General features: G+C 40.7%; 2 protein-coding genes across 2 annotated transcripts in view; both read left to right on the plus strand.

Moving 5' to 3' along the window:
* Positions 1–12974, plus strand: part of LOC127473973 (ovoinhibitor-like) — a 225811-nt gene that overhangs the window by 95266 nt on the left and 117571 nt on the right. The window lies entirely within an intron of this gene.
* The window catches only part of RNF145 (ring finger protein 145), a 47028-nt gene that overhangs the window by 13277 nt on the left and 20777 nt on the right, over positions 1–12974 (plus strand). Inside the window, exon 3 of the mRNA XM_051794237.1 lies at positions 7539–7647. Within this exon, the coding sequence (XP_051650197.1) occupies positions 7539–7647 (109 nt within the window). The remainder of the gene's footprint in view (positions 1–7538; positions 7648–12974) is intronic.

Here is a 12974-nt window from a genome sequence, read left to right on the forward strand (position 1 = left end):
CTGACACTTACTGCTTCTGTGTTTTCTTCTGTGCTGTAGAGTAGCTCTGAGAAAACAGATACTTCTTTTTTTATTCCTTTTATGAAGAAAGTGGAAACAGTTGAAACCACATAATTTCCTCCTGTGAAGGGCAAAGCGATACTGTTTGTGCTAACTGGTAAATACTCTGAGCTGGATGGAAAAAGAAGAGTCATGAGCTTAACCTGTAATTAGTCAGACTTGGAATTTATGTCATTGTCATGCTAGGGACACAGAATTGCACTAAATACAGGGTTTTTCTTACTTAAGAGTAAAAATAGAGCAGTTTTCTATCCCAAACTGTATTTGTCGTGGCAAAAAAAACTCTCAGGGAAAAAATGGTAAGGAAACTATTTAAATATTTGGAATAGGTGGAAGGTGTGTCATCTGTCACAACCCTGTTTGTAATCAGTTTCTTGAACTGTGTGGTTAATACCTTAATCTGTTGGTCACATCACTTGCTAGGTGTGAGCTCCTTGTTCTGAATGCTGCCTTTACCAAGGGGCTTGAGGGAGGAGAAACCTCCTGAACTTCCTGCCTTGGGTGTTTGCTGACTGCACACTTTGGTCTGCTCGCTGTTCTTTAAGCTCTTGTGCTTTAAGTAGAAGATCTTTTGTTTGCATTGCTTTCTTGTGTTCCCTTCTAAGAGGAAAGATATGGTACCTTGGTACAAACACAGTAAGAGGTGCCAAGTGAAGCTTCAGTGTGAGAAGAAAGAAGCTGGTTCATTACAGAAACAAATTTCCTAAAACGTGAGAAGAGGATATGAGTAAATGTGTAAATGCAGTTAATGCATACAAAGATGAGGTGCTGCTCAGGTTCAGCATTTCTGGGTTTGCTGTCCCATGTCTTCTGTCTCTCTCCTGCCAACACCATTTAGATAAATGGGTAGTAGAACTATTTTCTGAGTGTTACTATTTTATTTTAAACTGTAGCTATTTTTAACCAAATGCAATTTTATGACGTGGACTTGGTCTTCATTTCTTAAAATAATTACTTATGTCCTCTCATTTTCTTTTTGGATAAAATGCAGTTCATGCTGCAGTTGGTGGACACAGAAAGAGGCAGAGTGTGCTGTGCTCAAAATCCAACACATCCTTTTTTCATTTTCCAACTCGAGGCTGCCTATTCCTGTGCTGTTCCCTTAGTGCTGTAGGCTTTTCCTAAGCAGCTTTCTCAGCATGTGTATACTTTCAGGTAACTTTTCTATATAAAGCTGGTATTTCTTTTTGGCAACCCACATAACTTCTTATTTAAAATAAAAGGAAGCTACTAGCAGTCTTCTCGAAAGGAGATGCTTGAAATTTTGGCTCTGAGTACCAGCCTCATGACAGCATGGCAGTTTGTCCTAGTGATTTAGAATACATTGTGGCTTTTTATATTTTTATGGTTCCACTTCTGGGTTCTTTTCCACTTCCCTGGAAGATCTCCATGCTTGCTGTTAGTCCCAGAGCTCTAATCATTAGCTATGTTGTCTTATAGAAACAGCCTCTGAATCATATGGCAGAACTAGAACCAAAAGTCTATTTTACTTGGTCAGACAATACTGCAAATCTCTGTAAGGAACTCAGTTCTTGGATTATTTATACTTAGAGTGCCCAATCTGCTATGCATTTAAAAATTCAAGAAACAGCTGTTTTTGGCAGTACCCCTGTAATGAGTAAATTGTTTTGTTGGCATTATTTTCACTGAGATGTGCAGATGTTGATAACAGGATTTCTGATCTCTGTTTACAGTTGTACTGTACCATGACTGAATAAATACTAATTTCCTTGTGTGCTTTCTCAGTTTAGAACTAATTTTCCATCATTTTCTGAAGGGCAAAGTATTTGCCACATTAGTTTCAAGTAGAGCACTTATTGCAGTGAATAACATTTGTTCAGGAGCTTTGGCTGAGTGGGAGGGTGAGGAAGAGGTGTGCCTTGGCACTGTCAAGCGAAAACATCACTCCCCAAAAATGCAATACGTCCTAAAGCCTGCAACACGTGTGGCTGCCTGGAACAGGCACTCAGGTAGCAGTAGTGACACAAACTGGATGAAAGCTGCCCTTGGTGGTGGCACTTCTGGTGCTTTGGTGGCTGCTCAAGCCCAAGGGGGTTTTGTGTCGTGCTCTCTCAATGGCTTGGCTTCTGGGTTGATTTGAGAGGCAGATTTTGCATGAGCCAAGTGTTGGAGTCACCTCTGATGCAGGAGGGGTGTCTCTGTGTGGTGGCAGAGAGTCCATAGGACGTTGCCTTCTGTAACAGAGCAGATGAACGACTCTCCCTCTCAGAAGAACAGCACAGCTGTCCCAGTCAATTCAGAAGACCCCAGTCTGAGTTACCCTTCAAATGATGGTTAATACAAATTGTACAAGAGCTTTTTGTCTCCCATTTTATGTGATTTAAAAATAAGTGGCTGTTGGGGTTCCTTCTGGGCTTGAGCTTGGGTCTCCAGGGAAGGGGCCACAGAATCTTCCTGGAAACTTGTGCATCATGTATTTAACTACCCCAAGGTCTAAAGTGTATCTTTTAAACATCATCCACTCTTGAGACAGATGATGTGGACATTGACAGTTTATTAAATCTCTGTGTAAATTGTGGTGTAACCAGTTTGGTGATTGATTATCCTGAAAATTAGACACACTGAAAATAAAGGTGCTGGCTGTTGTTATATTACTTCTGCCAGCTCCACACTTTCAGAAGTGTGTCGTGGTACTTTCACGTTGTGGCCAATCTGAATAAACTGAAATGGGGACAGTGAAGGATTTGGCCGAAATGAAGTGACTAACTCAGCAGTGCACTGATCCTGTGTTGAGCCAGGAGAGATGGATGTTGTGGTGCTGTCTGTGGCTCAAGATTCGCTGCTTCACAGCAGCATGACTGTGCAAGTCATGATGAGATGGACCCTTTATCCTCACTGGATATGAGCAAGTGGGAAGTTAGGGCCCCCCAAATTCTTTTCCAGTAGAATCCAATTAATTGTGCTCTTACTTTCTGGCACTGCAAGAGTTGGTGTGGTTTTATTAAGAAATGTTATAAACTCTTTGATGTGCAAAGTTCTCATTTTTAGACTAAATGTGCAGGAAACTTTTGAGTAATCATGTGAAGTGGACGCAAGGGATCTATAATCATGCAAATGAGCACTAAAGTGTTTAATAAAGAGGATGAGTTGCGACTTTGATCATGCTCCAGAAGCCTCTGCTGTGTGCAGTCAATAAACCTCAGACTCCTGAGTCGGCAAAGAGGTAATTTAGGTGAGAGAAGCTGGGAAACACCTTGGTGGTGCACAAGTGGAGGGAGATTGCTGAAAGGCAATGTGTGAGCTGCTGCTCACAGTAACAATGAACATTGCACAGCCAGAGGTTTTCATTGAGCTGAATCAACAAGTTGTAAATGAGGTTGTGAGCCAGTTAATGCATGCATTCTTGTCCAGCAAGGTTTAACTTTGCTTTTCTGCTTAGTATTATTTTCACAGTTTATTTTCTCTGGTGGGGCCTAAATCTGCACCATCTTTCACAAGAGGCAGTAGAAGTTCTCTGTGTCCTCGTGCTTCTGAATAGGAACTGAGTGGGAGATCTGTGTATTTTTAAGGTTGGCTGAGTATGTCTTCTGTAGTGCTCCTTAGAGCTGGAAACCTAAAGGTATAAGTCTCTTTCTTGGTGGCCTGGCACCAGGGCACTATGACTGTATTCAGGAAAGAGATTATTCTGTCTTGTCTTTTCTCTTTTTTTAACATGTGTTAAACCCATTTCTTTACTGAGGCAGGAACTCTGCTTCTCTGAGCTTGCTGCTTACCCTGAAGCAGAGATGTACTCGGTGAGTTAAAAGAGACAATACACCAAGTCCCAAGGGCAAAAATAGCACAGCCTAAATCGAGGGAGCAGAGTGCTCACTGCAGACACAGAGCTCAGAAAGCTTTGGATGGAAGTGAGCTTTAGTTACTTTTAACCCATGTCTAAAGGCTGCCCAGCAAAATGACTGTTTCTCAATCTGTAAATCCTTGTGTGGGGGGACTCTCTCCAAAGGGATATACGTTCTTAGCATCAGGATTTCTTCTGACAGAGGAGGTGGATGAGAAAGCTGCTGTGAGAAATTTCATTTCCTGGTCCTTTTTTTTTTTTTTTTAAGTGGAATCTTGTTTACGCCATATACTAATTACATCATTTGTCTGGGTGAGAACAAAGGGAATAGAATATTACTGAATTTGAACTTGTCTTCCTTTTCTTCTGCAATGAGATGGTTTGGTAATGAATTATTTGCCTTTTTTTTGGCAGAGGCGTTGTCGATAAAAATGAGGTTGGTACCACTTTGGGAATAGGGCCTCTGCAGTAAAAATGCAAATATTGCAGTATGAAGTGTGTTGAAATCTCCCTCTTATCAAGTCACAGGAGGGAATTGTAAATAAGAGTGAATGGGGACTACTGCAAATGTCTATTGCTCTCCCCCTCTTCAAAATCTAACAATTAGACCAAATGGCTCCTTCAAAGAGAACATTTAAATTCCAGCCCAAACTTGTGAGTGGTGGAGTTCATTGCTCAGGCTTCTGCAGTAACCTTGGTTGTCTTGTGCTGCTTCCCTGCACAGTGTTATGAGCATCTGTGCTGTCTGGAAGCTGGTTAGAAGGCACAGTGACTGTCGTCTTCTCATCTTCTGATTTGTATTTAGACTTTATCTTTTTTTTTTTTTTTTTTTACTCCTTCAGTCTATCCTGAAGGATCCTAACTATTTTGGTTAAAGTTGTGACCATGTAGAGAAGAATGAACTTCAGTGACCTCTAAAATCCTTTCATCTAACTTGTCTGTGTTAGAGTGCAGTTGCTGCCCTCTAAAATGTCTTACAGAAATGATCCTGCCATCACTCAGATACATCATCATGTGACCAAGAAGCAGACTTTCATGTGGTAGAATAAGGTAAAGAAAATGGCAGAGCTTAAATACAGATACAGTAAACAGGTGTTCTAAGACTATTTATAGAATAATTGAAGAATAAAAGACTGCATAATAAACTCCACTTAGTTCTTCACCTGAAGGTGAGTCATGGGCTACAGTGAGAAGGAAAGGTTTAGAGAGATTTGACTCACATGCTGGAATGATAAATGGCTGTGGGTTGTTTCGCGGGAGAATTGTCCCTCAGTAAGGAATCAAGGGAAGGGAGTGAATGCAGCAGAAATGAGGTGGAAGAATGTCAGGGGATGGTGTGAGAGGTGCTGGATCCAGCTCATGAGGCTGTGGTGTGGTGCAGGCTTGTTAAATGTCTTCATGGAGACTGCTGAGGAGTTCCTGCTCTTGTCATTTGTGTATTTGGTAGATGAAAAGTGCTGAACAAAGAACGGGAATTCCATAAAATACAGGTGTTTGCTAAGAAAATGGATGATGTAGAACATCTGCTCTGTATAAAACAGTTGCTAGAAGGAAACCTGTAGTGCTGTATTTCAAGCCCCCTTAAAAAAGCTTAAAATAAAAATTATACAACCATAGAATGGTTTGGGTTGAGAGGGACCTTTAAAGGTCCAACCCCCTTGCAATGAGTGCAGGGACATCTGCAGCTGATCAGCTTGCTCAGAACCCCTCCAGCTTGACCTTGAATATTTCTAGGCGTGGGACGTCCACAACCTTTCTGGTCAACTTGTTCCAGTGTTTCACCACACTCAGTTCTTTCTTGTATCTCATCTAAATCGACCCTTTTTTAGTTTAGAACCAATACTCCTGGTCTTATCACTACTGGTACTGTTATAAAGTCTGTCCCCATCTTTCTTATAATCCCCCTTTAAATGCTGAAAGGCTACAGTGAGGCCTTCCCAGAGTCTTCTGTTCTCCAGGCTGAACAGCCCCAGCTGTCTCAACCTGTCTCCAAAGGAGAGGTGCTCCAGCCCTCTGGTCAAAGTGATACTGTACAGAAACTAGTGACTTGTATGATAATTCATTGTAATAAAAGAAACTATCAATTATTTCAGCTTTTGAAAAGGCACATCCTCAGACAAATGTGCAACTTGTCATATCCACTTCATGAAGGTACTCGAAAAATTATCTTTAATGTTAAGTACATGAATTATATATTGGTATTTAAAAAAGGTAAGTAAATAGGCTTTGTCTGTCTTATCGTCACTCCTGTCATCTGTCTTACCTGAATTGACCTCTTCTTGGCATCCTGTGGGCCTGATGCCTTTTCTAGGAGCATCTTGGGAGATACTTTTTTGAAGACCAAACTGTTGGTAGAATTTTACAGAGGTGGCTTATTGAACATGGCAGGTACTAAGCAGCCTTCAAGTACTTCTGCATAAATACTGACTCTGACATAGTATCTTTTTCAAATATTCGAACATGCTGTGTTCCCAAGCTGCTTTATAGTAGCTGGTTATGTCACTGCTCATGAGTGCTTAATCTAGAGTTGCATTATTTAAAAAGCTCAAGGTATAAATTAATTCAGGAAAAAAGACTGTGCCTCATGTTGCTGCATAGATGGATGAAACTGTAAATGTAACATGACTAGTGTAGCTGTAAGGGTCAGGGTGAGTTCTTCTATAGCATTCTGTTCTTAGCTTCAGGGGAGTTCTTGGCTGTTGCTGGGTTGTTTTCCTAAATGGATTTCAGTGCCAGGCACTTGAGCTGACCTTCAGACGCAGCATGAGGGCACTGCATTGTGATGGAGAGCTCGGAAATAAAGATTAGTAAAGGCACCATGTGCTGGGGTTTTGACCTGCAGCCTGTCTGGGAAAGAGAAGAGTGTGGACATGTACCATCCAGTTAGGAAGTGGACTTCAAAGTACTGCTTTGAGTATCCAAATGAGAGCAGGCATGATAAAAAATCAGTGTGCTGCTTGTTGGAGAGTCTGCTGAGCAGCCATGGTCAGAGTAAAGCTGTATCCACATCATGTGTTTTTCCACAGTCTCACTAAATGCTAACAAGAAGTGCAGGAACTGCTGGTATAAATGCCTACAAATCCTAGCCTGTGCCAATTCTTGTCCTTGATTTATGCAGCAGTGATGTATGAGGTACAGGCCGTGTGTCCCCATCTCAAATTATGGACATGCAAAGAGTCTGCAAGCCATAGAGTGGAAGAATTAAAATGTGTCATGCTAATCAGCATGGAAAAGTGTTCTGTGTGTCCTGTGTTTGAGGAAAAGGTTATTTTACATCAATGGACTGAATTTTATGATTGGATAGGCTTTTTTCCCCGCTGCACTGAAAGTTGCTTTCACTTGGAAGAAGGTGGAGACCTAGGCCTGTTTTCTCTTTGTTGTACAGGTTATGTTCATTGTCATGTTAAAATACTGTGGATCAAGTCCCCTTCTTGACATGTAGATGTGATCTTACAGAAGCTGGTAAAGCTGTTTCTGGTCATGGAGAAAGAAGGAAAAAGGGGAAGGTATTTTGTGTGCTTTGTGTTTTGATGAGAGGAAAATGTAGGTAAGTGAAATTTAAGCCAAATGAAAACAAAGGTGTTAGAGATCTGAATAGTTTTGAGCGTTAGTTCATATTTTAAGAAAATTTGGGTTAGATAGTATTTTTTGAAATATCAATGTCTGCTTTTTGTTGCAGGTTACATCTTAAGTGTTGTGCTGCTAACTTTACCAAGGCAACACCTGGTTCAGCTTTACCTGTACTTTTTGACTGCACTGCTGCTTTATGCTGGGCACCAAATTTCCAGGTAAGAATAAATGGATTCATTTTGTTAGCTTGGTTTGGGAATTAGAAAATTAACTGTTATTTTGTTAGTATCTTCTATAAATGGTTTTGTGGAGGCCGTTTTTCTATGTCCAATGCCTAAATATATCTTGTTGTTCTTTGTGTTGGAAAAGTTTGTAGAACTAAATATGCAGTCAAGTAGTTCTTTTAAGTCATTGAAAATACACCAGGAATTTTGAGTATAATGTCCACTAATCTGAGGAAAGAAAGCACTTACCACAAGACTAAATGTGGCCTCTGATGCAATAATCTGAGTTTCTCAATGGCTCAGCTAACATGCTTTCAGCACTGGGGAGTTTTACAAAGCAGACAGGATGTTACTTGTAGTTCCCTGGCACCTGGAGAGCAAATAGGGATCTGGAAGATGGTAAAAGCAGTGTAATAGTGGGATTTATTCTTAAATTTGTCTTTGTGCAATATATTTTAACAGACAGGTGTTTGGGATGTAAAATGCAGAGCGAGAGGCTGGGGAACTCTGCATGAAACAAGACAAAGTGAACCATCTTTCTTTGACCACAGCTAGATCTGTTGAAAGCCAATGTAAACTCTCACGATGTCTAATTGGAACCAAAGGAAGTGCCATCACATTAAAGGCTTTATCGGGGAAGTTTTGAAAATATAGTCTTGAACCTGACTTAGTTTGGTGCCTGCCGATAGGAAACATTTAAAAATGTGCTTTCAATTGATTTAAGGGAAGTGATAGTTTTGTTATTTCTACATCAAAATTATTGTTCCAAAGCATTTGTTGGAATGTCTCTTGTTTCGTATGTTGCAGTTCAGGGGACTGTTAATGACGGTTTTGTGGCAACTTGACTTGTCACTGTTGTGGCTGTCAGAGTTACAGTTAATGATTTCCTGAAACGATGAGTGTCCAAGAGAGGAATTATGGCCTCTTATTGCCTCAGTAGGAAGGAAAGAGGGATTTTTATCATCCTCAGGGGAGTCCTGAGTTATTATAGATGGAGTTTGTGGCTGTTTCTTATAGGGTTGAAGGCTTACTTATTAGAAAAAGCAAACTAAACATTATTTGAGAACTTGTGTTGAAATAAAAATGAAGCTAGTAACAAATGCCCGTCAGACACTGGGCTTTGGTCCAGAATATTTACAGCTAGAGAGGTATATTATATGCCACTCTGGATCTTTAAATGTTTTATAAGAAAGGGAAATGATATGCATTTGGTTGATACTTGAAGGGATAGATAGCACTGTGTTTGCTTTTAATATCCTTTTCGTTTGTGTTTCTATGTAATAGGAATTCTCATCTCTGTTGCTTTGTGAGGTTTGGGACTTCACAGGCATCATTGTAACATGTTTGATAACTATTGCTTGGACTGTTCGGTGTGTTCATAGTAAGCTTTCTCTATTTGATGCTTCCGGAGTGAGTTAATAAAGACTTTAATTAAATCTTGCATCAACTGGCACAAAAAATATATTTAATTAATAGTCCAGCAGTATTCCCGTGGTATTTTGCAAAGCAAAGGTAGTTGCTAACACTTTTGAGTGAGCTTACCCATTCCCTAGACATCAGGCTGATTTGGTTTGGAAGGAAGCACAGTGCCAGGGATTCTCTGCAGCAGCCTTTGTATAATCAGAGAATCATATGTGGGGAATGGCACTTGCAATAGCTTTACAAAAGAATTTTTGAATCCCATTAGTTTTCGTATTGAAAATAGTAAAATGTAACAGACAAATCTGTTGGTGGAGCCCGTCCTTTTATTGCCAAAACTATCCAATTCCAACTGGTGTTTCTATTTAGCAGCCTGATCATAACAAACATGCAGTAGTTACATGTGCAAACTGTTCCTTCATGTTTTTTGTTGGCAGTTCTGCTTAGAGCTGAAAACTTGCAGGGACTTGCTCGCATGCACTACCAGTTGGGATGCTATTTAAGACTGATGAAGAGGTCTCATACTGGGGCCAGTCTGGTTAGTGCAAATTATAGAACAAGACCAGAATCAGCTGGCACTTGTGACTCTGCAGTGTCCTGGAAATTCTGAGCTGTTGAAAGAATTCTCAGTGCTTTTTTTCCACCCCAGAAATAGCTTGTAGTTCATCTGCAAGTCTGGGAATAAGATCATCTGAATTTTATAGTTAAACTCTAACTTCAGACTTCCAGGTCTACGTGACCTTGACAAGTGACTTCATTTCTTAAATGTTTGTTTCCTTGCCTGCAGAACTGAGAATTACCTTGACGTGTAAAGATGGATTAGCTAGTATTTGTGAATACTTGGAGCATCAGAGATGATGCTAGGTTTGTATGTAGCATGTTAACCTGGCAATTTGGGTGGAAATAACATACCATCTGTTTATGGAAGAAAGAGATATCAGCTTTAAAAAACCAGAATCCTTGTTAGAGAAATTTCTTTGCCCCAGGTTTCCCACAGCAGAGTCTCCAATTCCAGGAAAAATTAGTTTAATAATTCAGTGACACAGCAATAGGAACAGCTTGAGCTGGGTGCCCCCAGCCAGGGACCCAGAACACACCAATCCCTGGGCCTTTATACCCTTATACAGTCTATCCACCCCTTCTTCACACATTCTTCATGTGCTTTGCACATACCTCTTGCCCTAGTGGTGGGTTTTGGTTTGAGGTCTTTTTGTTCCCTGTAGGACTCTGTCTCCAGGTGGGTGTTAGCTGCTTTTATCTGGCTGGGTTGCAGGTTCTGCTGGTAGTTGTGGCTTCCTTATCTTCCAGTTCCCAGTGGTCTCAGGGCGTCCCTTCGTGTAAGTGAGCAGAAATTCAAGATAAATTTGACTTTTGTAGGTGGGAGTTTGCAGCTTGTGGCCTAAGACTCCAGCAACTTTAGCTAACTCATGCTGAGCAAAACTGCTCATCCAGAAGAATACAGTTGAAAGAATTCAGCCAACTAATCCTAATTTACAACAGTCCTCCCATTGCTTTTGTTAAGCATTCCTACTAAAATGTCAAAAGGAACTTATGAAGTCTTTCAGGGCCTTTAACTATGACCCTTAGTCTCACATATGTTGTTAGAAGCAACAGGCACAATATAATCAGAGCAAACCAGGTCACTACTAGATGGAGCATCTGATTATAGATTCCTGTTGCTGTTGGTGACTGCCCAAAGAGAGTTTCCCAGCATTGGTGTTCTCCCTTCTTCCCTCTTTTCATGACATGATGCATCTCTTCTGAATCACAATGAATGGTGATTAGAGTTTTTTGTCCATTGTTTCATACACTTTCTAATAGTTGATACAGGTCATTGTGCTTAGGAACTTCCTCACCAATGAAGGATTCATTCCAATGGGGGCAAGTAATAAATCTTCAGCTTATGCATAATTGCATTGTAACCATTGATAGGAAATAATAGGAGCTGAATAATTAAAATTGCATCCTACTGTGTTATTAGAGTTGGAAATAATTGAGTGATTATTTGTCCCTGAAGTGCTGTTATTTACAAACATAAGACTGCAGAGCTCTTACACGAGCAAATCCTTTTCCAACATATACAAGTACAGTTTCAGGGGTTTCTTCAAAATGTATTTCAAGTGACAGACATTTTGTTCCATGTCAAAACAAATGTCTTGGGCTTTGATGGTTTCGCTTTCACAAATAACTCCCTGTTGTTCTCCTACAACACATGCATCAACACTGACAGTCTGCCATTTGATACTGTTTTGTTGGGCCCATATTCTCTGTTCTACTGGATAGAGTGCAGTTCTATTGTGATTCAATCCTAATGCAGGGATTGGGTGTGTGGTATAATATGGATGTGTTGCATATTGTTGAGACAAAAGCTGTGGCCTAATTACTGCTGCAGTTATATGGGAAATTGGCTGGATACCACCACAATTGGAATTCTCTTTCCAAATCAGTTGCATTTTCCCAGATTTTCTTTTTTAAATTTCGATAGGAGAGATACCCCATTCCCCTTCTCTTACAGTTTTGGCTACTGTAGATTGTGTCTGCAGTTGTGCTTGGATGCAATTAAGAGCCAGTGCTGATTTCAAAAATTTGTGGGATCAGGTGGAGATGTAGCTAAGCATGTTGTGTTGGGCAGTGAGACAGTGTTTGGTATCAAGTTAATTATTTTTCACAGGTCACATTAACATATATTCTGTTTGCTTGAAATCTGGTGTCCAACTACACACAACAGCTGGAATTGAACATTAAGCAGCAGTTAGTAGCACTGGGGCAATGAACTTTGGTCTTGCTGGGTTTCTCTGTTAAAGCTGGATCATGAGCTGTATCTGATTCACAACAAAAAACGAGAGCTCCTTCGTGGGGTTTTATAGAGGTTTGGTCACCCAGCCCATAAAAATCTACACAAACTTCCTCCCATTTAATATTGTTAACTTTATACCACACTGGGTCATACATTGATTTTATACTTAGCCATGCAGCTGTGGTCATCTGGGTTAACAGCACCAAGAGTAGGGAGCTGTCCCACTTCATCTCTTCAGAGTATCAGTTCCTCCTAGTGCCATCATTCATTAGCTGGATGGTTACTCACCACTCGTTTGACATGAGAGTGGTGTATCTAATTTTCTTTCCCTAAATCAGTAATGCATTTGTCCAGGGCTTTTATCCTCTAAGCGTTGTCGTAAATAAGTGAATCTTAATTGATTGAAAGTTCCATGTAGTGGCCAAATTTCCTGGGGCCCCCACCAGCTGTCCTAGTAATATATGGCCATTCCTCCTGGCACAACGCCAGTGTGTGCCTTTCAGATAATTGAGCTGTACCATAAATCTTTTCCCAGTTTTGCTGTACTTCAGCCAAGGGCATCCCCTTTTCTATGCTGAGAAAGAATAAAGAAAAAACAATAAAAAATACTTTTAGGGAGACCTTCCTGTTGAGTCACGAGGTTCAGAAAGAATCCCCTTGCTTTCTGAACTCCTTCTCAGAGAGGAGCGTAGGTGCAGCTGAATCCTGTCTTAGTCTCAGACTTGGCCAACAGTTTTTATCTAAAGGATTATACTTCCCAGTGCTAAGAGGGACTTGAGCCCCCTTCAAATGTGGAGCTTAAACCCCCTTTCTATGTGCAGCCTTCTACTGATCAGGCAGCACACCAATAGGTGTGCTGCAACAGCAGGGGTCTCAAACCCCCTGCAGTATTTTCTCCAAATCTGCTTAAGGAATTTTAACACTTACCCTTCAATGTCTCCTGCTCCAAAGGTCCCAGGTGAACTCACCCGATGCCAGCAGCTGGATATTTGGAGATGAGAGGATGTGAAGGTGGTGGCCTAAAGTCCCATCTAGGTCACCAAATTCCTTTGCCCCAGGTTTCCCACAGCAGAGTCTCCAATTCCAGGAAAAATTAGTTTAATAA

Source organism: Manacus candei, unplaced genomic scaffold (assembly GCF_025592945.1).
Source record: "Manacus candei isolate 608988 ecotype Guabito, Panama unplaced genomic scaffold, ASM2559294v1 h1tg000037l, whole genome shotgun sequence".
NCBI lineage: Eukaryota > Metazoa > Chordata > Aves > Passeriformes > Pipridae > Manacus > Manacus candei.